This window comes from Euleptes europaea, chromosome 1 (assembly GCF_029931775.1).
Source record: "Euleptes europaea isolate rEulEur1 chromosome 1, rEulEur1.hap1, whole genome shotgun sequence".
Classification (NCBI taxonomy): domain Eukaryota; kingdom Metazoa; phylum Chordata; class Lepidosauria; order Squamata; family Sphaerodactylidae; genus Euleptes; species Euleptes europaea.
The window spans coordinates 147,255,041-147,281,360 of NC_079312.1; the positions used below are offsets into that span (position 1 = coordinate 147,255,041).

The window sequence follows — 26,320 nt, forward strand, 5'->3', positions numbered from 1 at the left end:
GCTCTCTTTGCCATTGCCCTTTCTGTGCTCCAGACTGTGCTGAGTCTGGGCTATATCGGGAATGGGGGCCATTGTTGGCATAGGTAACTGCCTGGATTGGTTCAGGCTGATGCCTGCCCTTTTTGGGATACTGGATTTGTTTGATCCGGATCACTTTTGCAGCGGTTCTGAGCTTGGCTTCTATTTCATTCCAAGTCAGGCCCTCTGGAGACATTAGTCCCGCCATTATTTTAGTGTCTGGTTCGAGATTTTCAACCAAGGGGTTGAGAAATCGGTGCTGGTTAAACATAGGCACCCCACGGATGTCGTGGTCGACTATTTCTGCTAAACGGGCTAGCAGTTTCTTCCTAGACACGTATGTGTCAGGGTCTTCCCCTGGTTTTTGGTAGTCTGCCCAAAAAATGGCTGGGGCTAGTTCACCTATCCGGATGAACTCTAACATTTCTCGCATCCAGGGCAGTATTTCCATATGTCTCAAGTTCCGAGACGATATGAAAGCATGCATCCGAGCTTGCTCATGATGCGGGCTGCAATTTAAGGCCAGGGTGGTTAGGTCTTCCGCATCAGCGGTGGGGTATGAGGTAGAGGCAGTAGTCAACCATGTGACCACGGTTTCCCGATTGAGGGGTCCCACATGTGCAACTGCTGCCTTTAACTCTTCTCCAGACCAGGGTCTGGCTTCGGTGACCTGTTTAGTCACCGCCGCCTGCCTTCCCTGTTGTGTGATTACATTCTTAGTCACTACGGGTTTTAAAGGGGCAGGTTCCTGGGGTTCATTTCCCCATTCCGTGTTGGCCAGAGCGCTGTGCTCCTCTAACGGGGGTAAAATGGAATGGAGGGGGAAGGAGTCCCCCAGGTGCGGTCGCACTGTGCTTACAAGGGAGTGTTGGAGTTCCAATTTTTGTTTTAAAGCTTGGATCTCCTGTGCACAGGCTTCGTGGGAGGCAGCCTCGTGCCTTTTCTTGGACTGCTCTACCATGTAACTGGTGGCTTGGGCAGCCCGGGCTGATTTCTCTTGGGCATCTTGCAATTGCAACCTGAGATCTCTATTTTGGAGGGTTAGGCTGTCCCTTTCTTTAGTTGTCTCTATAAGAGAGACTGTAGCCGTCTGCTTTTCCGGCTTCAGGCTTTGGATTTCAGCGGCTTGTTGTTGGACTATGGCAGCAAGCTGTTCTGCCTCATCAAATGCTCCCTTACTCTCATTCAGCAGTTCCATACAGTCATGGAGGGCAGTGTACAGTCCCCATGCCATGAACTTGTCTTTCTTGGAGGAGGAGGGTTTCTCCTTCTCGCAGAAGGTTTGCAATGCTTCCTTTAAAGTTTTCAAGGGGTTTTCAGTTTTAAAACTTCCTTCCTCCCAAGGGCTATCACCCCGTTTTGCCATCCACCTCTCCAGACGTGGGAGACTCTGTTGCTTTTTGTACATGGTGCTTTCGGTTAGTTCCAATGTACTGGGGCGAGGAAACTTTTTGCCTCTTCCCTACTACTTTCCTGGCTTCCAATCCCCGGGCGGAAATGGCGTGAAAAATCTAATCCTCTCCTGGCTATTACCCTAAGGAGCTCTACTCCGGGCGGAGATGGTTCAGATAGTTCAATCCCTTCCTCCTAACCCTTGGTGGGGCTTAGATTCACGGGTTCGCGGACTCTCGAGTTACACAGGGATGTCCGATATACAGGTTCACTGACTAGCAGGTTCACAGGGGTGTCAGTTTCTCAATTTATTTGGATTTACTGATATGCGGGTCCACAGGGTTTATCAGTTGTTCCAGAAAAGGGACTCTGAGCGCTGCAGACACTTCTTCTCGTCCCATAGGGGCCAGAGACCTACTCTGGAGCCCTGTTAGGAAGTCGGTGCGCCTCGCTCCCGACTCCTGGTTCAAGCGTTAGGATCCGGTGCGCCTCACTCCCGGTCCTTCGTAAGCGTTAGGATCCAGTGCGCCTCGCTCCCGGTCCTTCCTAAGCGTTAGGATCCGGTGCGCCTCGCTCCCGGTCCTTCCTATAGATGCTAATACTCGTCTTGACCCTAATCCTCATCAGGATCGAGTGATATAGTTACGGCTGAGCTTGGCTCGGCCAGAAAGAAGAGTGCCAGTGCGTCTGGATTACTGAGTTATTGTTCCCCTTCTGGCGTGAAGGGCCGGTCACCCCACCGGATTGCTGAACGTTACTCCACTCTTTAAAGAGATATCAAAAGGCGTTCCTCACAACAATTCTGCTTCAAAAATGGGGGGGGGGGGAGGGGAAAGCAGTATTTTCCTAGTCGGGGTTTTGGGTTAGCAAGGGGTATTATATAGGCCTGGGTGTAGAGGTGCAAGTGTCTACGGGTATCCTACTCTGCAACAACCCACCCAGACAGCCGTTTAAATGGGGAATCTCAAGAGAGAGATGCGGATCCCAGGGCTTCGCCTTTATCAGTCCCCTTGCTTTGCCGGGAAGTGGGCCCGGCTGGCGGCTGGACTTTAGGGCTGAAGGGAGGAGCGGGGGAAAAGCCCAACCCACAAAAACAAGAACAGTGCTCTCTAGAGCCACACACACACACACGTACACGGTTGTTTTACGTGGCAATTGATTTTTGGTGACAAATTAGTCAAAATTCAAAGAGTCTCAGAAAACTTTTTCCTACGTCTACACGCTAAATACACACGTGTCGACTCATGTGCATTCAGACAGGTAGGAGTGCCCGCATTCTTTCCACCAGTAATCTGTTACCCGAATTGCTCTTTAATTGGGGAAATTAGCTTAGCAATCGGTAACTATGTATTTATAGAGCGAGATTGCACTCAACTATACCAGAATCCGTTTAATGAGACTTTGAATAAAGACAAACAAAGGATTCCAAATTAAACAGTGTTTATGTCTTCAAGCATTCAAATGGTGCAACACAGACATACAAGAGGCTAAGAAATAACAGAGAGTAGTACAGAGACGTTTGCCAATGTGGCAGGAGAGCGTTGACCCAATATTTACCGTATCTAGAAGAGGTGTTGTCCAATTTCACGTAGACTAATAACAGATTGAAAAGGAAGACCGAGATGGGGGCAGGGGTTCCCGTAGACTTGGCCAGCAAGACGGGAGGGAGCGTGGCTAGGCTGCGCAAAACCAAACCAACAGAGTAACGGCAAAGGTGCCAGGAAAGACCTAAGGTGACATAGTGGGCTTGGAGTCCCACAGTTATACTGTTTTTCTGGGGGCGGGGAGAGGGGTTGCACCTCTCCTAGGTTCCCAGGTGGCAAAAGGTGACAAAAGGATTAATCTGTGGCTGCCGGGGCGGAGTAGTGAGAATTTAAAAATCTATTCTAATGCCAATGACTGTAGCACCCGTGATGAGCTGGAATCTCTCTGCTGATGAGATTTACATTCAGGAACAATGGGAGCGATCTGTGCAAACGTCCTGGGGCCGCTGTGGCTGCTGTGGTGGAATGACTTATCTGGACTGCTGCTGATGGCCCATTAAGCAGTGGATGTTGCAAGGGGAGGGGGTGCTTGACACTGATTTCCTGACCTTCTGCTTCTTCTGACATGGCTGCAGCTGGAATAGAGCCTATACAGGAACATGGCTTCCCTCTGGTTCACCAGAGGCTGCCCCTGTATCTGCTTCCTAGCTGCTAGCTGCACGGCGCTCGAGGAGCAGCCGAGTCCGTGAGTACGGAGCGCGCAGCGGCCGTCCCGTAGCGTTTGGGGCGGGCGCGCGGCCAGCGGAGCAGTCAAGTGTCAGCACAGCGGGTTGCCAGATCCCGCCCAGGAGGGGGTGGGCAGGCCCGTATGCTAACACATGTCTACCCTGAATAACTTCTGATGGAAACAGTTGTGACTGGGTCACTGTAAAGGCTCCTCATAGTGAGATCTTTTAATGTGCTACTAACCAGCATATACTTTATGGATTGTTTAAAAGTAAAGGTGGGGTGGGGGAGAGAGCTACACCTTGGGATGCCTGATAAAAGATGCCAATGTTTTTGTATAGCACTCTTGATTTTGGTGTAGAAACTATTATATGTTAGAGTAATGACCATCCTGTTGTTATTTTGTATATAAATATAAAGACTTGAGCTTTAGCAAAGAAGATCTGGGGTATTTAAAGCTTTATGAAAAGCTTGTCTGAAGATTTTAGACAAATAGCCCCTGTCTGAAAATTGGCTAATTAAGACAAATGTAATCTAAAACCATTCCATAAAAAAATATCCATGCTTAAAATGCAGGCATCTAATTTAAAAACAAACAAAAATCCTGTTATTTTGGCCACAGTTCATCCTGAATTACATGTAATGTCAAAATGTTATATGTTGCTTTGAAGCCTGAGTTGTGCTCCTTCAGATGGTTCAGTTCATTTGTCAATTATTTCAAGAGATAATGGGGTTGCATATGGCAGAGAATGAAAAAGTAAGGACACCAGAAAAGCGGGTTCATAATTTCATATCTCATTTCAGTCTATCCCAGCAAAATAAAGCAGACGTCCAGTGGTATTAAGGAGTAAGTTTATTCCAGCATATGTTTTTGAGAGTCAGACCTCACTTCTTCAGATGTGTATAAGACTGCAAAACTGGGAGATATCCGGGAGAAGGTGGATTTCAGAAGACAGAGCCCATCTTCCTGAGTATTTTAATATAGGGAATGCTTTTGTTACAGTGAGTTTGGGGTTAAACTGTTTTTGAGCTAGATTATCTGGCCTATTGAGGTTACCCTGCTCACAAAAAATGCAGACATTGACCAGACCAAGACCAGTTTAACCAGCTCTCAGTCCTTCACTAAAAGATACACAGCAACAATCCAATACCTATCCACAAACAGTCTTGGAAGCAAAGATACAAGGAATATAATGCACATTTGTATGCAAGATCTTTCCTTTAAAATATAATGTGGTTCACCTCCATCAACATTTAACAGTATATAGCTCAGAACTGAGGCCCAGATGGCAACCTCCTGCTTGTATTTGAATTAAGCCCCTCTAATGTCATTTGGCTGGGGCTTGAAGATAGGTAAACCACCATAATATTGTTAGGGAATAAACAGGAGAAGGGGGAGACTCTTTCAAACATGTTATGCTCATGTGAACTAGTAACATGGTGAGGGCTTAAATTACAGAAAATTGGATGAGCAGGTTACTTAGCCTTATGCCAAAGAGGATCTGAAAGGGGAGGGGGAACAATTTTTAAAAAATATATTGTTAAAATACACTCCCCCAGCTTCAAGCCAGATAAGCTTGTTACAACCACTGGATATTCTCTAGTACATATAAAGGATGATACTTTCAACAGGAGGCTTTTTTTTAAAGCTTATTCCTCACAATGACCTGCTGCTGCTTCTTATTCAAATACCACACAAGGAGAAGGCTAAATGGGCTTAAGCCTTAAATGTTTTGTCTGGCAGCAAGGGTTGAGGGAACACAAGCTTTTAATCCATGTGTAGGAGCTAATTTTCTAATCTTTAGATTTTAGGGCAGGGGTGGGGAACCTTTTTTCTCCCAAGGGCCATTTGCATATTTATAACATCGTTCAGGGGGCCATACCGGCATAGATCTCCCGTGGGGGGAGGGGAGAGGCTAGGGTTGCCAGGTCCTCTTCACCACCGGTGGGAGGTTTTTGGGGAGGAGCCTGAGGAGAGCAGGGTTTGGGGAGGAAGACTGCATAGCCATAAAGCCCAATGGCCAAAGCGGCCATTTTCTCCAGGGGAACTGATCTCTATTGGCTGGAGATCAGTTGTAATAGCAGGAGATCTCCAGCCACCACCTGGAGGTTGGCAACCCTAAGAGAGGCTATGCAGAGAAGGCTGGGAGGGTGCCTCTGCTCTCCCCGGTCCTCTCCCTCCTCCCAGGCGGGAGGATAGCCAGTGATGGGCCCGGGTAACCGAGGCACTGGGGGGGCGCAGCTTGCAGCCCGTGGTTGATCTGAAGGAAGGGAGGAACAGAGGAAAGGGAGGGAAGGAAGGAAGGAAGGAAGAAAGGGGAGAGAAAGAAAGAAAAAGAGAAAGAGAGAGAGGGAGGGAGGGAGAGAAAGGGAGAAAGAACAGGATGGAGGGAGACAGAGAGACAGAAAAAGAGGGAGAGAGGGAGAGAAAGAGAAGGAGAGACAGTGAAAGAAAAAGAGGAAGACAAGAGAGAAAAGCCTTCCTCCCACATATGTGCGTGGCCGGCCGGGCTGAAGGCTTCCAGCTTCTATCTCTTTCTCTCTCTCTCATTCACACACACACACACACACTGCCCGGCATGGCCGGGCTGAAGGCTTCCAGCTTCTCCCACACACACACACACACACACACACACACGCACACACATGGCCGGGCTTCCGGCTTCTCTCTCTCTCACACACACACACGCGGCCCAGCCAGGCTGAAGGCTTCCGGCGCTCTCTCTCTCTCACACACACATACACACACGTGCACTTCCAGCTTCTCACCCACCCACACACGGCCCAGAACGGCCGGGCCGACGGCTTCCCAGCTCCAGAAGCGGCAATGGCAGCTGCTTCCATGTGAGAGTCCGTGGGCCGCAGCAAGTGATGTTGTGGGCCTTAAATGGCCCATGGGCCAGAGGTTCCCCACCCTTGATTTAGGAGAAGGGAACACACCCTGAGATTTTCCACAGCTCCTATTGCTTAAGCCATCATTGAGTAAGGTGCAGCATAAACCATATTTATACAGAATTAAATCCCACTGAGTTTACTGGGACTTCCTCCTGTTCTATTTATAACATGCTACAAGTTGCCCTAACCTGGTCCTAGTTGTATAGATGACTTTCAGTTGGTGAGGTCTGATGAAGTGGAGAAGCTGCTTGGAAGTGTGCAGCCCACCACATCGAGGCCTGACCCTTGCTCTTCGTGGCTGGTAGCATGGAATGGGCTTGGGTTGGACAAGTAGGCCTGGAAAGTAGTAAATTAACCCCTGCAAGAGGGTGTAGTTTCAACTGCTTTGATAGAGGTGGTCATGAGACCCCTCCTGCGAAAGACAAGCCTGGACCCAAGTAACTTAAGTACCACCTGCTGGGCAACACCCCATTGTTTCAGCAAGGTGCTTGAGAAAGTAGTGGATACATAGCTTTACGTGATCTTAGAGAAGACTCACTTCAGTCCAGATCTGGGTTTGGGACTGAAACAGCCTTGGTCACCCTGACTGATATTTGCTCGAAGAGTGACAAGGGGAGAATGTGAGCCTGTTTATTCTCTTGGAGACTTTCAATACCATTGACTATATTAACCTCCTGGAGAGGGTGGCTAGATGGGAAATAGGGGGCACTGTTCTTCAGTAGCTCTGCTCTTACTTGACTGGTCAATTCCAGAAAGTAGTGCTAGGGAACCTGCCAGGATCTATTTTGCCCCCCATTCTGTTTTAACTATGTGAAACTGCTAAGATTTGTAGTGTGGTGACACCAACAAGGAGATGCCACCTAGCTCTATGTTTCCTTAACAGCTGAGTTTGGTTGGTCTGTGGAGGTCCTGAACAGGCGCCTGGAGAAGGTAATAGTATAGATGCAGGCCAATAAACTGAAGCTCAGTCCAGACATGGCTGAAGTCAATGACAGAAGTTCTTAAGGACAAGTCTCGAACAACTGAACATCTCTGGAGAATAATAATACACTCCCACATACCTTACTCTTGTAGTTCCACGATTCTCAACCATGCAAAGGGGTCCTCTCCCTTCCAGAAGTCTGCCTCTTTCCACTGGGAACTCTTCCAGAACACTTACATGATGCCATTTCTCCAAATCCCTCAAAACCTACCTTGTCTTTGAAGTCCTTGACCCACCCCTTCAGTACTGAAATTAAGGCTAAGCATAAGTAACTGGAAAGAATGTGTGCTCTTTTCTGGGTTATCCCTATCTTCCTTTGTTGCCTCCCTTACATCAAATATATTGTTAGCCAGAGGGGGAAAGGGTCCTTTTGTGTGTGTGTAAAGTGCTGTCAAGTTGCAGCCGACTTATGACAACCCCATAGGGTTTTCAAGGCAAGAGACATTCAGAGGTGGTTGGCCATTGCCTTCCTCTGAATAGTGACCCTGGACTTTCATTGTGGTCTCCCATCCAAGTACTAACCAGGCTGACCCTGCTTAACTTCTGATGTCTGACAAGATCATGCTTGCCTGGGCCATCCAGGTCAGGGCAAAGGGTCCTTGCCCCTTGTAAATGGTCCTACACATTGATAGTACCCATTGTTGGAGTTAAACATCCCTCTTTTCCAGCAGATAATGCTGGAGTCTGACATAATTTCAGAGGCTTAATACCTAACAAATAGGTACCAGTTCTCCATCTGTAAAATGAAAAACACAGTGGGATCAATAGATCTCAGCAGACTATTTATTACACAGTACTTTTAAAACAGCAAAGAATGTTCAGCACTCCTCATGTTCTCCAGCCACTAAGTTATTTTCACTTTTGACAGATGGGGCAAAGGAGAGAACAGGAACCAATGTTAACTGGGCTATCCCACAGCTGAAAGAGGGATGCCTGCCCCTTATTCTGGAAGTTAACTGCATGCAACAGTGAAGCTGAGCTCTATTTTTATCCAGAAAAATATGTGCCCTGAGGATCAAACATTAGGGAAGTAAAGTATTTAGCACGTCAGGAACAGTAGCTTTACACATCCCATTTCTCCAAAGACTATACTTGGGAGGTGAACTAATTGTCTCCGGCAGCTTTATTTTAGAAGAGACAGAGAGGAACAGGAGCGAATATTCAGTGATTTCTAAAGCTGTTCTGACTGGAGATCTAGTGCATGTTCAATTCTCACAACAGTAATTGGACCACATGGCCTGCAAAAGTCTTCAAAACCATTTCTTCCAGACTCTTGCCAAGATTACTACAAACAAGTTCATTGTAACTCCATCTTCAGTTTGTTGCACCTTCCTTTTCACATAGGTGCTCTGGAACCCAGCCTGTCTTGGTTATGCATGTTCCCCTTTGCAATTTCCTGAACTGCTAGTCAGATTAAAATATCCAGTTTGATTCTGGCTAACTAGACAGTAATAACAAAAAACAGGAAAAAAGCCATGGAGCTCATGTGAATAAAAACAATCTTTTAATAATGTACAACAGAAAATTGGACAACCTCATTCTTATATTAAAACAAAAGATTTTTTCCTATATTACACATATTTACATTTGCATACTGAGGAGGTAAAGTGTCTAAGTGGCTATTTTACAGTCTTTTTCTAATAAAACATACAAAACTTGAAACAAGTATAAATGTCAAAGAGCCAAGGAGGAAAAGAAAGGAAGAAGAAATAGACAAGTACCAAGATCAACCTGTTCTGAAGCCAGTGTACCACTTGCCAGAGACTGATAGCCCCAGCTGAGGACTCGGCCCTTCTATATCCGAAAAAAAAAGACGAAGGCTTGAATCTTTCAGGGCATTTCCTTACCCCCTCCTTCTCCCCAAGAGCCCCCCAAAGATCTTTAAAATGCCAATGCTGGAGGCTGTGGAACTAACACGACCAGCAATTCCTGCAACCCACTGAATTTCTTGCATCACTGGAAAAACTGCCAATTGAAAGGAAAGTGTGTGTGGGGGGGGCAATTTCACAGGGTTACTCCTCATCTCTGCAGCCCCCCACCCCAGCTGTATGGATTTTTGTTTTGTTGAGTCCCATGACAGCAGCCTTTTGGAAATGCTGGGGAAGGCAAGAAATAATCATGTCATGAGCATCCTTGTGTGATTCAAGCCTAAGAGCACACCCACCCTATAAACTCTCTTCCATTAGGGTTTTTGATGACACCAGACTCTTCCAAGATGTATCTTGTTTGCTCTACAGCTGAAACCTGTGAGCTGCATAAAGTTGGGCTACTCAAAAAACTGCAGAGTGCTACACAATTTTGCCTTTCTCCTGTGTTTCTGAATATATTGGGAATGAACTCAGGGCTGGTAGTACAAATCTAACTGGTTGTTTTTAGTACATTTATTACAGCAACTATAGATTTAATTTTTGAAATAACTTGCAGCCTTCTTTTTTGGATCCATGGAGGAATGGATAGGAACAATAGTCATGTGAGTATGACATGAGGATTTCCATGCCAGCATGTTTTTAGCAGGCAAATCAGAAAAATCAACCTAATGCAATTTGTAGTGTTGCAAACTGCATCCAGCCAACAACTCTCACATATCACTGGACTGATAAATGTTACAGTACTGAGATGACAGATCAGATGCAATTTGGAGATGTCAGATCAGATGCACTTGGAGATGTCCCAAATGAGCATCTAGTGGAGACTTACCTTGCCCTGAAGCAGCACATGGTGTGTGTTAGTCTGTTTAAAACATTTAGCCTCACTCCTCCATGATGTAACTGTGTACTGGCATTGAGCAAAATTACTCCTAAGTTTTTGCTGCAACCTTGCAACACTCTTTGGACAAAGAATAATGAAAAATGCTACAGAGAAAAATTACTGTCCCAGTGACCCAGATTTTGAGGTGCAACACAATGCCACAGTCATCTCTTCATGTTTTAGTAGGGTTGCCAGGTGCCCGCTGGTGGCAGGCAAACCCCCGGTAATTTGCCCCTCTGCCCGCCAACCAGCTGAGGGTTAGCGGGCAATCATGCATGTGTGCACCAACGTGGCATTTCCGGTTTACAACCGGAAGTGCCGCGTTGGCGGGTGAACCTCCCGTTGACGGTGGTGGTGGTGGGGAACTGGCAACCCTACTTGCTGTGCATGCGCTTTGAGCGAGTGCACAGCGGGGCTTTGAAGGCTCCAGGCTCCCTTTGCACTCTAAAAGCCCAATCGGAGTGCAAAGGAGGGCTGGGCTGGAGCATTCCTCCCTGCCTCGCTGTGCGAGTGCTTCAAACGAGCACACAGCGAAGCTTTGAAGGCTCCAGGCTCCCTTTGCCCGAATGCAAAGGAGGGCTGGAGCGTTCTTCCCAGCCCTGCTCTGCATGCGCTCTGAGTGTGCGCACAACAGGGCTAGGAAACCGGAAGTGGTGTCGGGAGCATGCAGGACTCCCTCCACCCAGCCCCGCCCAGTGGAACCTCCCGTTAAAGGTAAGTGGGGACCTGGCAACCCTATGTTTTAGGCTACATGTGGCTAGAAGAGGAACATGTTAGCATAAGCCTTTATGTAAATTTCACCCCAAGTCAAACTGCTCTTACATGGAAGCATGTCTTGCTAATCTTCATGGAGTTTATTTCTCAGTGCTCAGGATTGCAATGCCAAAAAGGCAGAGGAAAACATGTTCTAAAAAAAAAAAGAGGATTTATCACTCCAAAGAACCGAAACGTGCTTATTAGCAGGCTGGATTTTTCTGCAGCAAGTTAATTGTATAGGTACACCACTCTTCACACTGCAAAGGCCAAGAAACCTTCTAAAGAGAATGGCTCCAAAAGTGATTTTTACTAAGTGGGATCTAGTGAGGGCATTATCCCTTTCACCTGGGTAACTCTCTTCCCCAACTACCCAACTGAAACATTTAAATCCATATGCATTGGTTTCAACTTCCTGTACTCCCCCACCAAGTAGACCATGTCATCTTGGTAAAATTTCAAGGTGCCTTTCATCTTTGATCTGAGATGCACGAATGATTCAGTCAGCTATGTCCCATTGCTGGAGATATGCAGTAGCCTCTAGCTCAGAAACAATCAGAACAAAGTGACAGAGGAAGGCAAGTTTTACAATCAAAAGCACAAACTCTTCATACTCCTCCACAAATAAGAGTGCCTGAGATCTTTTAAAACACAGACTGGAGGAAGCCACAGTTCCTTTCAAACCAAAAGGAACATGTAAAGTTGGCTGCATAATGCAACAACTCTTCAGCTTTACACACTGACACAGTTGAAAACAAGAGAAAGGGCTGAAGGAGAATGCACACACACACACACAAACACAAATGCAGAATGTTTTATATTCTTTAAAAAAGTCCTGCCTCTTTTGTCTTACAAGTTAGGACTCATGGTTTGAGCAGAAACAGTTCCAGTGTAGAACCGAGCTGTGTGTATTTTTTAAAGTTTTTTTTGCAGTGATTTCTTTATAAACAGAATGAGAGGTAATCATCAATTGTATTTCTCTTATAAAGAATAGTAAAAAAAGTTAAAACCCCAGCCCTCCCAATAAAACAATAGTTAAAAAAATAATCAAACCACTCCAGTTAAAAGTTATGGCTTCAAGAGTTATCTACCACAAACACCTGACCTAACCCATACACAATGGAGTTATCGATGCATTATTTGCATCATAATACAGTCTCAGGCTGTTCCCTAAGCAAATGTGACAGCCAAATCAATCTTACCACCACCTGACTATTCAACTGAAACAAAATACATGCAGTTAATCTATTACCATACCACCCCTCCCTCCCCTGCGACACATAACTGCTTCCAGAATATGGGAAACTATATATATATATTTACACACACACACACACGTATTTAAAAAACAAATTCATTTGCAGTCATAATTCCTTAAGAGAGAAATCTTGCCTGGAAGCCTCTTGAGTTGTTTTCCCAATGGATGCTTCATTCTTACATCCAGAAATGTAAAATGCTAGAGTCATTCTGCCAAAGGCACCTTGAGATGTGGAAAGGCGATGATCCTATAAGGACGACAGCCTTCCCCAGCCTTGCTTTTGACTCACTTGCTCTTATCAGCACAAGCTCCGATTACAGTGGACATCTATTCCTTTGGCAAAGGGCTCTGCTTACCTGGCAATCTTGTGTTGCTACTCAGAACTGCCATTATGGGGGATCCTGAAGCCAAGCAAAAGAAAAGCTGTCTCCTGCTTTAAAAACAACAATGAGGGAATGGGCGACAGTTTAATGGCCCTGGTAGGTCTACCAAGTGTCAGGGCATACTTCCACCTCTCCTGAGAGGAAAGTGATCATCATCACAAAGAGGGCACTAGCACCTGCACTTCATAAGAAGACACTATTATTTGCACATGCACAGGAGCACAAGGGAACACAATACATATTTAAGGGGCGCAGGAACACGTACCTTTGCATGTGCACACGCTGTTGAACACTAACAGCTGCGCTGTTTTAGGATGTGTTTTCGGTCAAGAGCTTCATGTGGCTAGGCAGTGGGTGTATGCAAGGCTTGTAATGTATGCAGATGTCAGTCCTCAAGACCACCCCTCCCTCTAAGTACACGAGTTAGTCTCTTCTTCTCTCAAGCCATCAGTATGTCAATAGAATTTACAGCAATTTCCATCGCAGAAATCAAGGTTACAGTTGTGGCCAACATTGTCTGTACAAGTCCCTCTTTATATTCTTAGGAGGGCATTGGGGGAAAAAAGATGTGTTTTGCTCCTCAGCCACGAAGAGAGCTAGGTCTACGAAGCCCTGCCTCCTCACCTAATCACCCGCAGGCCAAAGTTGTCCACATGTTATGTTGATAGCAGCAGGCAATGTAGAAATATGAGGTAGCCTTCACCACCACATTTCAATTCTTGCATGGCAGCTTTTGTGCAGTTTCCTCGGGATGGGGTTCGCGAATTAAATTTTCACATCTTCCTGGATACTGAGCTGAGAGAGAGTTTTCTTGATGCGCAAGGCTGTTAACCGTGCTGCCCCGTTAGCATACCAGCACTCTCGCATCATTTTCCCCATTACTCGCAAGGCCTGAGAACACAGAAAGAGAGATGCCATCAGGAACTTTGTCCCACCATATCAAATCCTATGCCTCTTTTAGCCTACATTCATTCAACAACTTATATTCTGGCAGTACTTTCTTCTTATCAAGACACAGCGTACTAGGGTCTATCCCTACCCAAGCATGACCTTGCTAATTCACTTCCCTTATGAAAAAGGACATTTCTCAGTCTTCGAGGGGTGGCGGTTTGGGTCTGCATTCTTTGGCAGCTGTGCTGACATAACACCACATTGGCTTTTGTTGTTTGTCAATATCTATTGGAACATTTGATTGGTACTCATGGGTTAGAGTGAGAAAAGGCTTACTGGACCCACTGAACTTTTTGATAAGCCTAATTTTGGCCACAATTCTAAATGTTACCCAGTACTGCAGCTGCACCACATTCAGTTTAGCAAATTACTTTTCAAGGCTTTTGCTATCTGTACTGTTTTATTGCTCTGCCGAGAATGATTAACAATATGGCAGAACTGTCAAGCAGGTGCTCCACCACATGCCCAGATCCCAGTTCATTGTGCACTTGAAACAGCCTATTAAAATGGGACTCTGGCACTAGGTGGAAATGTTCACCTAATTGTTTGATTATGCCTACGCTTCCATCTAGGCATCTGCAAATAAAATACTGAATATATATACATATCCCAGACTTAGCACACGTTGTTCCTCAAAGGAAGCAAACAGTATAATCATCCAAATGGTAATGAAATCCATAGGGTTTCCCTTTTTAACATTTCAAAGCTTTGTCTTCTGCAGTGGATAGTGTTTGGTTTTCCTCACTGCAGACCCTTCCGCTTTTATTCAAATGAGGGGAAAGTAGGACATTTGAAAACTGCTGCCTAACCCACCTCACTAGGCTACTGGAAAGAAAGACTCTATACCCTGAAGATGAGCGATAGCAATGTTTACTATGCAGATAGTGTCCAGAGCATGCACAGGCCTTGGTTCCTTAGATACCACCCAGTCTCAGGGTGATATCACAGACTTCTACACTAAAGGCAGTGAAAACGGATGCCATTCACACCAAGGAGGAACCTGTACCTGGGTGGTTTCTACTACTGCTGCTGAACAATTGTTTAATGTCAACAAGGTCCTAGGCCTTCTTCCATGCCCTAGGCTCATGACACATGCTATATCAAAAGCAATGTTTGCCAGAATTGCCCATTATATTGATGGTATCCTCTCTTTTAGCCTTCAAGATGACAGATGAGTTTTACCTCATAACTTTGCCACCAGTTAGGAATGTTTGGTCGCAGCTTCTGATCACACACAACCTTTCGCATTTCTTCAATAGAGGGGTCAGAGGGCACAAGATCATAATAAGGGAGCTGATATTCTTCATGAATACCTGAAAAAAGGGGATGCGAGAGGAGGAGATATTATTCCAGTCATTTCCATTTTTCACAAATGCAGTAGACATTGTTTATTCAATATCCTATGCAGAATAGGAAGAATCCCATGCAAAAGGGCTCTAGAAATCTGCATCATGTAAAATGGCATTTACCAGGACAGCTCATAGCCACTGCCGTCAGATAGGGGGTTTTCAATGGATGGACACCATGTTTCCTTCTACCTTTATATTCAGCGCAGATCCCAACCCTTGTCCATGTCCTCTGCCATCACCCATCTACTACTTCAACCCAATACATTAGTAATTACATTTTCTAAGTCAATCACAAAGAAAGTGAAGGGGAAGGGAGTGTAAAACTGATTCTTCATTGTAACAGCAACAACAACATGAGCTTTAGAACTCTAGAAGAAATTATGCAACCAAATGTGGTATTTCTGGTTACAGATTTTGTGAGTTTTGATTTAAAAGCTTTATACTTATGGGTGAACTGCCAAAAATAGAAGGATGTGGCAACAATCAAAATGTCAGCAGAATTCAATTGATACTGTCATATTAATGAATCAGTGTGTCCAAGAAACCCAAACAACTATTTATACTCAATCCAGAACAGAGACTCCAGCACCCTCCCCCCAAACAAAACATATTAGTGGGACTCTGATTAGAATGCTGAGTCACTGGGAACAAAGGGATCTGCTGAATCAGCAGGACCACTTTCTTGCAGCATAGTTCTCCACCGCCTTCATCATATTTAGTGCACTGTAGCCCCAAGTAGCTTCATTTTTTTAAAAGAACACTGAAGTTTCTATGCACTTGGATGACACTGCTTTGATCCAACATTTGAAGCTTAAAGAAATCATCTCTAGATGGAAGGAAGAAAAAGTAACTTCTTACCTCCTGAGTTGCATCTGCGAGCAATTTCCCAGTAGACCAAGCCCAGGGCATAAATATCGGCACATTTAAATGAATCAAAATGTTTCATGTTAATTGTTTCATCAAGAACCTCAGGGGCCATGTACCTGAAGCAAATGAGACCAAACACATTAACTGCTACAGGATGTACTGAGGACATAATTTATATGGCAACCATTTCCATATGACACATTATAGTTAAGATCTATTACTGTTAAAGCACCCGAGTATAGTATAGAAGCCCATTTGCCACAAATATTGACCAAGGATCAGCATGTTTCATAACAAGATTCCTAGGAAGGAGACCCATCCAGTTAAAATAAACCTTGGAGGGATATTCAATATGTTTTCTATAATAAGCCATCTTTTTGTTTTGTTTTTTAAACAAAACAAAATACTAAAGGTGATATGAAAATGACTGGATGGTAAGTACTGTATTTTCTGGCGTATAAGACTACTTTTTAACCCAGGAAAATCTTCGCAAAAGTCGGGGGTCGTCTTATACGCCGGGTGTCGTCTTATACGCCGGATGCTGAATTCCGAGCCAGACTGGAGAATCTGCCTGGGGAGCCGCCTCCGCTCTGTCCATGTCCGCCGGAGGAGGGAGGGGAGGCGAGCCCGGCGAGGGTGCTCACTGCCCGGCTCGGAGTCGGAGCCAGGCACGCCGGGGTGCACGGAGGGAAGTGCTCGGCTGCGCTCCAGCGGCAGCGCAAGGCAGGCAGGTGGCTGGCTGGCCGGCTGGCCGGGGTGGCCACTCTCTTCTCCCGGCACAGGGTGTTTTGGCTGCCGCCTAGCACACCCAACATGCCCCCTTTCCTCCCCGGCCTCCGCTTCAGCTTCTGTTTTTATGGGCTTCCCTCCCCTCCAAACCCTCCTTTAGCCCCGCCCTCCGTGGGCCATCGGCTCAGTCTTCCCCTTGCCTTTAGCCTCGCCCTTCTCGAGGGCCCTTACTCTCGCCCCCGTCCCCCTTCTTCCCCGCTACCTTCTCCCCTCGCCGACTCCTCCCAAGAGCCACGTCCCGCCACTTCGGGCTCCCACCCTCCCGCCGGAGCCCGGGGCTGAGCCTTGGCTACAGCCGGCGTCTCTGGCTGCGGGGCTCCCGCTGCCCGGGGAGGCTCCCTCCCCGCCTCGCCTCCAGGATTTGCTCTGGCTGGGCCGGGTCGGCACACACTCTTCCATGCCGGGAGGTTGGCCCCCGGCCTCCTCCTGTTCCTCCCGCCAGCCCTGCCTCCTGGCGCGCTGCCAGCTCGTCCGGCCGCCCCCTCTTTCTCCCGCCCCGGTAAGTGGTGTTGTTTCCCCGGGGGTTGAGCCGCCCCAGGAGGACCGGGGTGGCCGCGGGGTTGGGGCGCAGTCCCGAGGGCCGGCCCCAGGCCGCTGACTCGGGACAATCCCAAACTCTATATTTTAACTGTAAAAATGGGGGGGTCGTCTTATACGCCCAGTCGTCTTGTACGCCGGAAAATACGGTATGTAGAAACAGCCATAACTCCAGTTTTGTCCTGAATACTAAAGACACCCAACAGATAAGAAGAAGAAGGAGGAAAAAAGAAAAGGATAGCATCAATTAAACATTTGCAGCAACTTCTGATCATGGCTCTCTTAGTTCATCTCACAAGGCTAAAAATATTAAGCCCTACTCCATTTGGCAGGTTCCACTAGTAGGGATGTGCGTTCAGTATATCCGAGCTTAAAAACTACCTGAAAAATACCTTAACAGTATTTTTGGGTATTTGTTTAGCCGAATACACATTATCTAATCTTCAATGCTAGCCGGTTATCTCAATCCTGAAAAAAATTGAGTTTATTCAGGAATGCTGAACAGCAACAGTTAAAGGTCTGCAAAATTGCTCTATGCTCTTTTTCCAACTTTGGACTGGTTCCCAGGGCAACAGGGGGAGCTGTACTGCTTGACTGATCACAGCAGTTATTTTACAGGGTTGTTTGGCTTCAAATGTGGAGTCCTTGTCCGTCCCCCCCCATTAACAGATTTCCCAGGGAACAGAAGGAAAAGGGGAAGGAGGCAGTGGCAAATAGGACTGCATGCTATGGGGAGCAGTGTTGTTACAGAAGTTGTTTCATGCCTACTTTTCTTTCAAGTTTTATTTTATTTATTTATTTTATTAGATTTTTATCCTGCCCTTTCCCGACCAAAGTAAGCTCAGGGCTGCTAACATGCAAGCAATATTCCAGTTAATAACAATATCAGAATAATAAATAGTTACAAATTAAAACTTATAATATCCCAGAATTAAACAGCTTAATACCAAAAATCCAGATGGCGCTTACATACCAGTACTGACAACTAAGCAGAAGTGAAAAGGTGAGGCAAGCTACAATAGGATGAAATAGGAGGCCAGCTATAATGGAACTATTGCTGCCCTCAATCACAGGCCTGGCTGAACATCTCCCTCTTTCAGGCCCTGCGGAACTCAGCTAAATTTTGCAGGGCCCAGGTCTCATTAGACAGAGAGTTCCACCAGGCTGAAAAAGCTCTGGCCCTGGTCGAGGTCAGCTGAATACTTCTCGGGCTGGGGACCACTAATAAGTTGTTACTGGATGAGCGCAATGCTCTTTGAGGGGTGTATTGGGAAAGGCAGTCCCATAGGTACAATGGTCCTAGACTGTTTAGGGTGTTAAAGGTTAGTACCAAGACCTTAAATCTGAGCTGGTACTCAACCTGTATCCAGTGCAGCTGGCGGAGCACCAGTTGAATATGCACTCTCCATGGGGTCTCCGTGAGGACCCTCACCGCTGCATTCTAGCTCTCCTAGTGCATTGAGTACATGCAGGCTAAGAGGGTCATAGCGAAAGGCTTTGCCCTTGTGGGTAAGGGGATATAGAAACTTCAGAACATGTCTTGATCTGCTGTTCATTCTACCAAGAGGTCCGCACAAGGGTTCTTTTCCCTTTGCTTAACACTTGCCCTGACCAACGAGATGAGTTTCTGGCTAAGAAGCTCCTATGTGATGAAAAATCACAGTTTAAACTCTTGACTGCTAAATTCTGTGCTGCAGCTATTAAAATACGTCGTACCCTGACAGGATAAGAGTAACAGAAATACTTTATTACTCAAAATATTAAGGGGGTCACACCAAGTTATACGATGTTTATACAAATTTTATTTATACACGTAATAGGTAATTTTTAGGCTCAGATTATTTGTAGTAGCAGTAGCAGCTGTTGTTGTGGTTTTCTTATTATCTGTTGTGGCTGTTGTTATTTGTTTGTTTGGTTGTTAGTTTTCGCCGGTCAGTGACCGTATTAATAAATTATTATTATAGGCCAAGAGGGTCACATTGGCATGAGCAGAGGAAGTGGGAAGCAAAAGCAGCTCTGCTGCTATTCATCCCCCACCTTCCTGCTAGGCAGTGTCCCCCCCTGTGGCAAATGTTGAGATCACCTTGAAGATGGAGCTCACTGGGCGGGCGCTTGGTCCTCTGGGAGTGAAAGGTGCATGGGACAGGATACAGTGGGTGCAATTATGAGGGAGTACCTTATTGAGCCCTATGAGTGGCAGACCACCAATCCACTGAGCTATTGGGCCATGAAAGAGAAAGTCTAGCTGGACCTCTCTGCTGTGGCCCAGAGGCTCCTCTCACACCCTCCGACAAGCAGGCAGAGTGTGTTTTCTCTCCCATATGCAGGTAACATTCTTGGCCGACATTGTTCACACCTACTCTCGTGGACAGTTGAGCAGTTGGTCTTCCTGAAGGTCAAATCGTCACTGTTCAACTACCCAGTTCTGGACTCTGAGGGTCAGTGAAATGAGCACATGCTTGTGCCTGCATCCTCTCTAAGTCTGTTGGGAAGTAGGGGGCGAAAAACTCTTCCCAAAATTAAAATGTCACTAGAAAGAAGCAGCAGTGTAGTTCCCCAATTTGATTGGCAGAATTCCCAACATCCCTAATGCCATTCCAAATCCACCTGCATCAAAACGCTTCAACTGAACCCCAGTAGTTCTGCAGCACAGGGGGATCAGCCCCACAAAACCAAAATTGCATGCTGAAAATAATACAGCTGCACCAAAACTGCTCTTCATCTTGTTGAAGATGAAAGGGATAAAGTAGGATAGAGAACTTTATGTCTAACATAAACCAGCAGAACCCACAGGAGCACCATAAATAATGAAACTAATCTGCATGTGGCTAACATTCCTCTTTGCAGAAGTGGGAGGTGGGAAAAGAAGAGCCAGTGTTGAAGGGCAGCTACAGTACCTAAGGCTCCTCCTCTGAGGCAGTGATGGTGTACACACTGCTGAGAGAGGAGGATCAGGATTCACACCCCTCCCTCTCACTTACTGAAGTCTTCCTCGGGGAAGTGATGGTATGTGGATTGCCCTTGGTTTGGGGGGGGGGGGGGGAAACAGCCTGATGGGATTCTCTGGTTGGACACTGTTTCTGTTGTGGTTGCAAAAGTAGCTCCCATGCTTAAGACTGTTCTGCTGGGCTTCTGCGGATTGCCCTTGGTTCTACAAACCCCTCACTCACACACAAAACCTGATGGGGTTCTGTGGTTTGACATTGGTTTTACTTGTGGCCCACTGTGCTTAAGACTGTTCTGCTGGGCTTCTGTGGTTTGCCCTTGGTGCTGCTGGGCTTGCAAAAGTGGCCCCATGTGTTTAAGATTCTTCTGCTGGGCTTCTTCTTTTGTGGATTGCCCTTGGTTCTTAAAAAAACACCCTGCTAGGATTCTCTGGTTTGATACTGGTTCTGTTGGGCTTGCACTGCCACACTGGCTCTGGGTTCTGCTGGGTTTCTCTGTTACATATTGGTTCTGTTGGCCTTGCAAAAGTGCCCCCCCCCCACTTGATTTTGTTCTGCTGGGATTCTCTGACGACATTGGTTCTGTAGGGCTTGCCACATTGACTTGTGGTTTTGTTGGTATTGCTGAGTTCTGTTAGGCTTGTGTTGGCTCTTCACATGGGATGCATTGACCAGTGGTAGTGACAGGCATGCCCCTTTGCTTTTGCCCTGGATAAAAAGGTGTTTTTTTGGGGAAAAGGGAGGATGGATGGGGGCAATCTTCTTAAAATGTGAGGGTTCTGCTGTGGACAAGCACCAGCAGCATTGAAGCAAATCTGGTTCCTCTAATTTAAAAAACAGCTCCCCAGACAACTTTCTCATTGGCTAGAATGGAACCAAATACATTTGGATTCCTGAATAAAACCTGAATCTGAATACCATAGTTGTATTGGAATTTGGGGGTCTTGGAAATACCAATATTTTTTTGATCCAATATACCCGAATCCGAAAAATACCATTCTTTTTATGCACACCCCTATCCACCAGTTCCTTACCGCTTTGTTCCAACCCTCTGATTGGGTGCGATGTCAATTGTGTCAGTAACAGAGTCATGACGGACAGCCAAACCCAGGTCTGCAATAGCACAAGTTCCATTCTTCTTCACTAGGATATTCTTGGATTTCAAGTCCCGGTGCGCAATCCCAGGTTTCCCTAGCAATACAAAATGCCACAGTAGTCCTTCTGTACATCAATCAATAAAGATATGTTGAGTATAAAGGGGGGGGAAAGGAGGAGGCAGCACCAAAACTGCCATGAAGTTCAGTCAGTTTTAACCTGCAATGTGTGCAGTATAGTTGGCTGATAACCCTGAAGGAAACACATAGAAACCACTTATCAGACTCATTGCATCTACTTTAGCAAGACTGCCAGTTGAAGGAGCTTGCTACTGCCAGCAGATTCTAGTTAAGATAGTATGCATTGTGGATGCCTATCTGTAGCTAACATAATCCTAAATTCTCTCCATCATCCAGTTTTGGCCTAAATTCTATTTGTCTCACTGCCAACCTCCTTGCACTTTCTTTTTTGCTTTCATCTTTGGAAGAAATTATTTTATCTTCTTCAGTTGAAGACTGTCTTTCATCACAGGAGTCTCTCATTTTCTAACTCACCACTACATAATTTGCATTTGGAACCATCTGCTTCTTACCTTGAGTCCCCATAATTTCCATGTGCAGATGTGCCAGTCCACTGGCAGCAGACAAAGCCAATTTAATCATCCCCTCAATAGTTACAGCATATCGATTAAGGTAATCAAACAGAGATCCATGTTCATGGTAATCAGAGACCAACCACAGCTGAGTCCAAGTGCCATTATCTGTCGGCAAGACAAATGGGGGAAAGGTGCATGTGTTTAAAAGCTGTACAAGTACATTTACTCCAGAATTTATTTCAAAACAGTAGAGGGTGTAAGCAACAAAATCAGTATACATGAACAAAATCTATTAACAGCTCCTAATTCTCTAATGCCATTTACTATAGGCAGTGTGACTACTCCAGGTACAATCTGTTTACTACTCCCTGAAGTTTATGGAGGAGAAACTTTATGGAGCTCTGGCACTGGTAACTGAATACTCGTAGAAACAGACAATTACCACATCATATCTGCTGACAATACATTTCACAGCTATGAACCAAACTTTTTTTGCATAGGAATTTGGGGGATACAGTGTGGCAAAGACAGGCAAGAGGTGATCCCAGCATACTTCTCCCTGAAAAGAAAGAATGCTACAAACGGAACTTTAAAAACGGCTAATAGTCTGCCAAGCCATTTCAATACTGGCCAGTTTGGGGATCTTCATTTTTAGTTCCTTCTCACAGCTCCTCCATGGTTCTAGGATCCTTTGTAGTTTGTTCCCAATCCCATATTTTTCACAGCCCTTCCTTCCTTCTCCTATGCCTCCCCAGATCATTGTTTCCTCAAATCCCTACTTGTCTTTCATTGCCAGAGCTAATGTGAGGTTTAAAGTCATATCCAAACACTGTCTGGGGACATTTTATTTCATTTCTGGGAGGCAGAAAAGGGCAACTCATTCAAGATGTCCCACCAACACAGCCAACAGGCAAGAGAGGCATCATCATGTGTTATCTTGATTATCACTATCTTTTTAACACAATTAAAAATAATAATAATAAAAATAAAATTATTTTAGTCATGTCACCCATCATAGACATGTTAAGCTTTGAAGAAACCTGCAACCCTTGCTTGCTTTCTAGAACACGAAGGCAGCACAATACCTTTATTGTCTGCAGCAATAAAACCTAGAATATTCTCATGGCGTAACATGACGGTCTGGTAGATCTCAGCTTCCCTGAACCAGGATCGCTCTTCCCGCGAAGAGAAGATTTTCACAGCTACATCACCACCACGCCACCTACCACGCCATACTTCCCCAAAACGACCTTTGCCAATGATTTCCTGTAGGACAATTGTTCGAGCCACAGTGCGCTGGACAAAGAGTGGCAAACCTGAAAGCAAAAGAAAACAGGTTAAAAATGTAGTAAAACAGATCAATTTAAACAGAATCACTGAGAACTGCCTGTCCTTGACTTCAACTTGCTCAAGAATCTAAATTTAAAGTTTTCCTCTGTTTAAGGACCAATATTGCAAAGTGCTGGTAAGGGACCCACGTCTCCAAAAACAGGAGTTCAGAGCCACTAATAACTTGGTTGCAGGAGCAAACAACAATTATGATCAGTTGCCAATGCTTAGACCTACATCATTTGTGCAGAAAAATACAGTAGGAGGAGAAAATGCTGAAGAGGATCTTATAGGAAACGAAGCTGGGTTAGCACAACATTCAATATACAGAGTCAAACCATTGTATTGTTTTAGCTCCCTGCAGCTGTAGCTGACTATGTGCACTACTGCCCCATAGAAGGGAGGTATGACCCAGGAAACTACAGGCCAGTTGGTTTGACCTCTGTCCCAGGGAAGATACTGGACCAGATATTAAAGAGATCTATCTGCAAGCATCTGAAGGACAACTTGTTGATCTGGGGAAATCAGCATGGATTTGTCCCCAACAGGTCCTGTCAGACCAACTTTGTTTCCTTCTTTGATCAAGTGATCGAGGGAATGCGGTCGGATGTAGTTTACCTGGATTTCAGTAAAGCTTTTGACAGGGTTCCTCATGATATTCTGATGGGTAAACTAGAGGACTGTGGACTAAACCCTAGGATAGTTAGGTGGATAGGGAACTGGTTGGAGAACCGCACTCAAAGAATAGTTGTCAATGACATTTCATCTGAATGGAGAGAGGTGTCCAGTGGGGTGCCACAGGGTTTGGTTCTGGGCTGGTACTTTTCAGTATTTTTATAAATGATCTGGATGAGGGTGTGGAGGGATTACTCATTAAATTTGCAGAAGACACCAAATTGGGACGAGCAGCGAACACACCAGAATATAAGAGTTAGAATGTTCAAGTACTTGAAGGGCTGTCATATAGAGGAGGGTGCCGAGTTGTTTTCTGTTGCTTAAGAAGGTCGGACCAGAACTAACGGGTTGAAATTAAATCAAAAGAGTTTCCGTCTAGACATTAGGAAGAATTTTCTAACAGTTAGAGCGGTTCCTCAGTGGAACAGGCTTCCTTGGGAGGTGGTAAGCTCTCCTTCCCTGGAGGTTTTTAAGAAGAGGTTAGATGGCCATCTGTCAGCAATGGTGATTCTGTGACCTTAGGCAGATGATGAGACGGAGGGCATCTTGGCCATCTTCTGGTCACTAGGGGTGTGGTGGGGGGAGGTAGTTGTGAATTTCCTGCATTGTGCAGGGGGTTGGACTTGATGGCCCTGGTGGTCCCTTCCAACTCTATGATTCTATGTGAACACGATGCAATTCAACAAGGATAAATGATGGAGGCTTGGAATTACGTAATTTGAAATTATATTATCAGGCCGCTGCGTTGGTTTGGATTACTGATTGGATCAGAGATCTGGAACTAAATACCATGAGAATGGAGAAAGATCGGAACTATGGGCTAAAATACTATCTTTGGAAAGCTACATAGCAAGATACATTGAAATACTGTCATGTCATTAGAGATGGATTAATGAAGACTAGGTTGAGAAATAAAAAAGGCTGAGTCCAACTCCGGTTCTTCTAATGTCACCAACAGAGGCATATTATAATACAGCTGAGAGGAAGACAATGGATTGTATAAGATATCAAGATATGATAACTGACCATGGCAATATTAAATCTTGGGAAGAAATTGTGTGTGTGTGTGTTAAGTGTCGTCAAGTCGTTTCCAACTCATGGCGACCCTATGAATGAAAGTCCTTCAAAATGTCCTATCTTTGACAGCCTTGCTCAGATCTTGCAAATTGAGGGCTGTGGCTTCCTTTATTGAGTCAGTCCATCTCTTGTTGGGTCTTCCTCAATTGGGAAGAAATTGGAAAGGCTAAAAAGAGAGTAAGTTGGCTAATGTATTGAGAGTAGATTGTTTTCAATAAGGGAAAATAAGAGAAAGGGCAGAATTCGAGAGTTTCATAAGCATTGAAAAGGATAATCTCTTGGGCAAGATATATAAACTTTTACTTAAGTATGAAGCTGAAACGGAGCAAGTAAAAGGATGTATGGCAAAATGGATGCAGAACACTAGAAAAGAAATTACGATGCAACGATGGGAACACTTATGGTTAAAATCAATAAAATTTACTGTCAGTTACAATTTGAGAGAGAACTGGTACAAACAATTTTTCAGATGGTACTTAACTCCTATGGACATTGAAAAGATGAATACAAATGCTGACAGCCGATGTTGGAAATGTAAAACAACAGATTGGACTTATTTTCATATCTGGTGGTCATGCAAGAAAGTTAAGAAATTTTGGATCAATATTCACCAAGAAATGCGGAAGATTCTTAAAACGGACTTCCCTCTAGACCCGGAGACAATGCTACTAGGAATACTGCTGACAGATCTGAACAAAAATAATACAGAACTTTTTAACTATATGATAACGGAAGCCAGAGTAGTCTTAGCATCGATGTGGAAGCAAGATGACATTCCGGAGATTGAAATATGGCTAGAGGAAATGGCGGAATTCGCAGTGACGGCCAAGTTGACACATTTATTAAACAAAAGACCTTTGGGAGAATTACAAAGAAAATGGGGAGGTTATTATGATTACGTGAAACAGTTACCGTGATAATATGTAAAACCGACATTGAGAAACCTATATTAAGTAGACATGCCATAGTTTTTATTTTTTATTTTCTTAACAGTATTTTTGTATTATTATTATGACTATGTGTCACAGTCTCTGACATGTTACAGCACCTAATCTATAGTTTTCTGTTGTACATGTGTAGAATTATTTCCTATAAAACTAAAAAGCTACACATACAAACAGCTGAACAGTTATATAACTGAAGTTACTTTCAAAAGAGAAGGAAGAAAAGCCTCTGGCTTCATTAAGCTGGTTTCTGAAATACTCTGTCATCTGTCAGGAGAAATGCTTCTTCCACCCTTTCAAGGTCTTCCAGTGGGAAACCTTTCACCCTTCCAAGATAATTCTTTTAAAGTAATCATTAAGTGAAGAACTTAATCACCTTTTTTAATGTAAGAGCCTCTTCATATCTTATCAGTTAGAACGTCTTACTGCCCTCTTGAAGGACATGTCAGGAGCAGATCCTGGGAATGGTATGCTGTGGCATCTCATGGAATTTATTCATGAAATTATCATGGGGCAAGAGCTGACATT

At 45.0% G+C, this 26,320-nt stretch overlaps 1 protein-coding gene across 1 annotated transcript in view; it reads right to left on the reverse strand.

Annotated features, from left to right (window-relative positions):
- Positions 1-13,251: 13,251 nt before the first annotated feature.
- ACVR1B (activin A receptor type 1B) overlaps positions 13,252-26,320 on the reverse strand; it is a 64,112-nt gene continuing 51,043 nt past the window's right edge. The window contains exons 4-9 of the mRNA XM_056867066.1: positions 22,853-23,083; positions 21,765-21,932; positions 21,112-21,268; positions 15,798-15,922; positions 14,773-14,903; positions 13,252-13,530 (exon numbers count right to left, since the gene is read on the reverse strand). Coding sequence (XP_056723044.1) covers positions 13,405-13,530; positions 14,773-14,903; positions 15,798-15,922; positions 21,112-21,268; positions 21,765-21,932; positions 22,853-23,083 — 938 coding nt within the window. The 3' untranslated portion in view covers positions 13,252-13,404. The remainder of the gene's footprint in view (positions 13,531-14,772; positions 14,904-15,797; positions 15,923-21,111; positions 21,269-21,764; positions 21,933-22,852; positions 23,084-26,320) is intronic.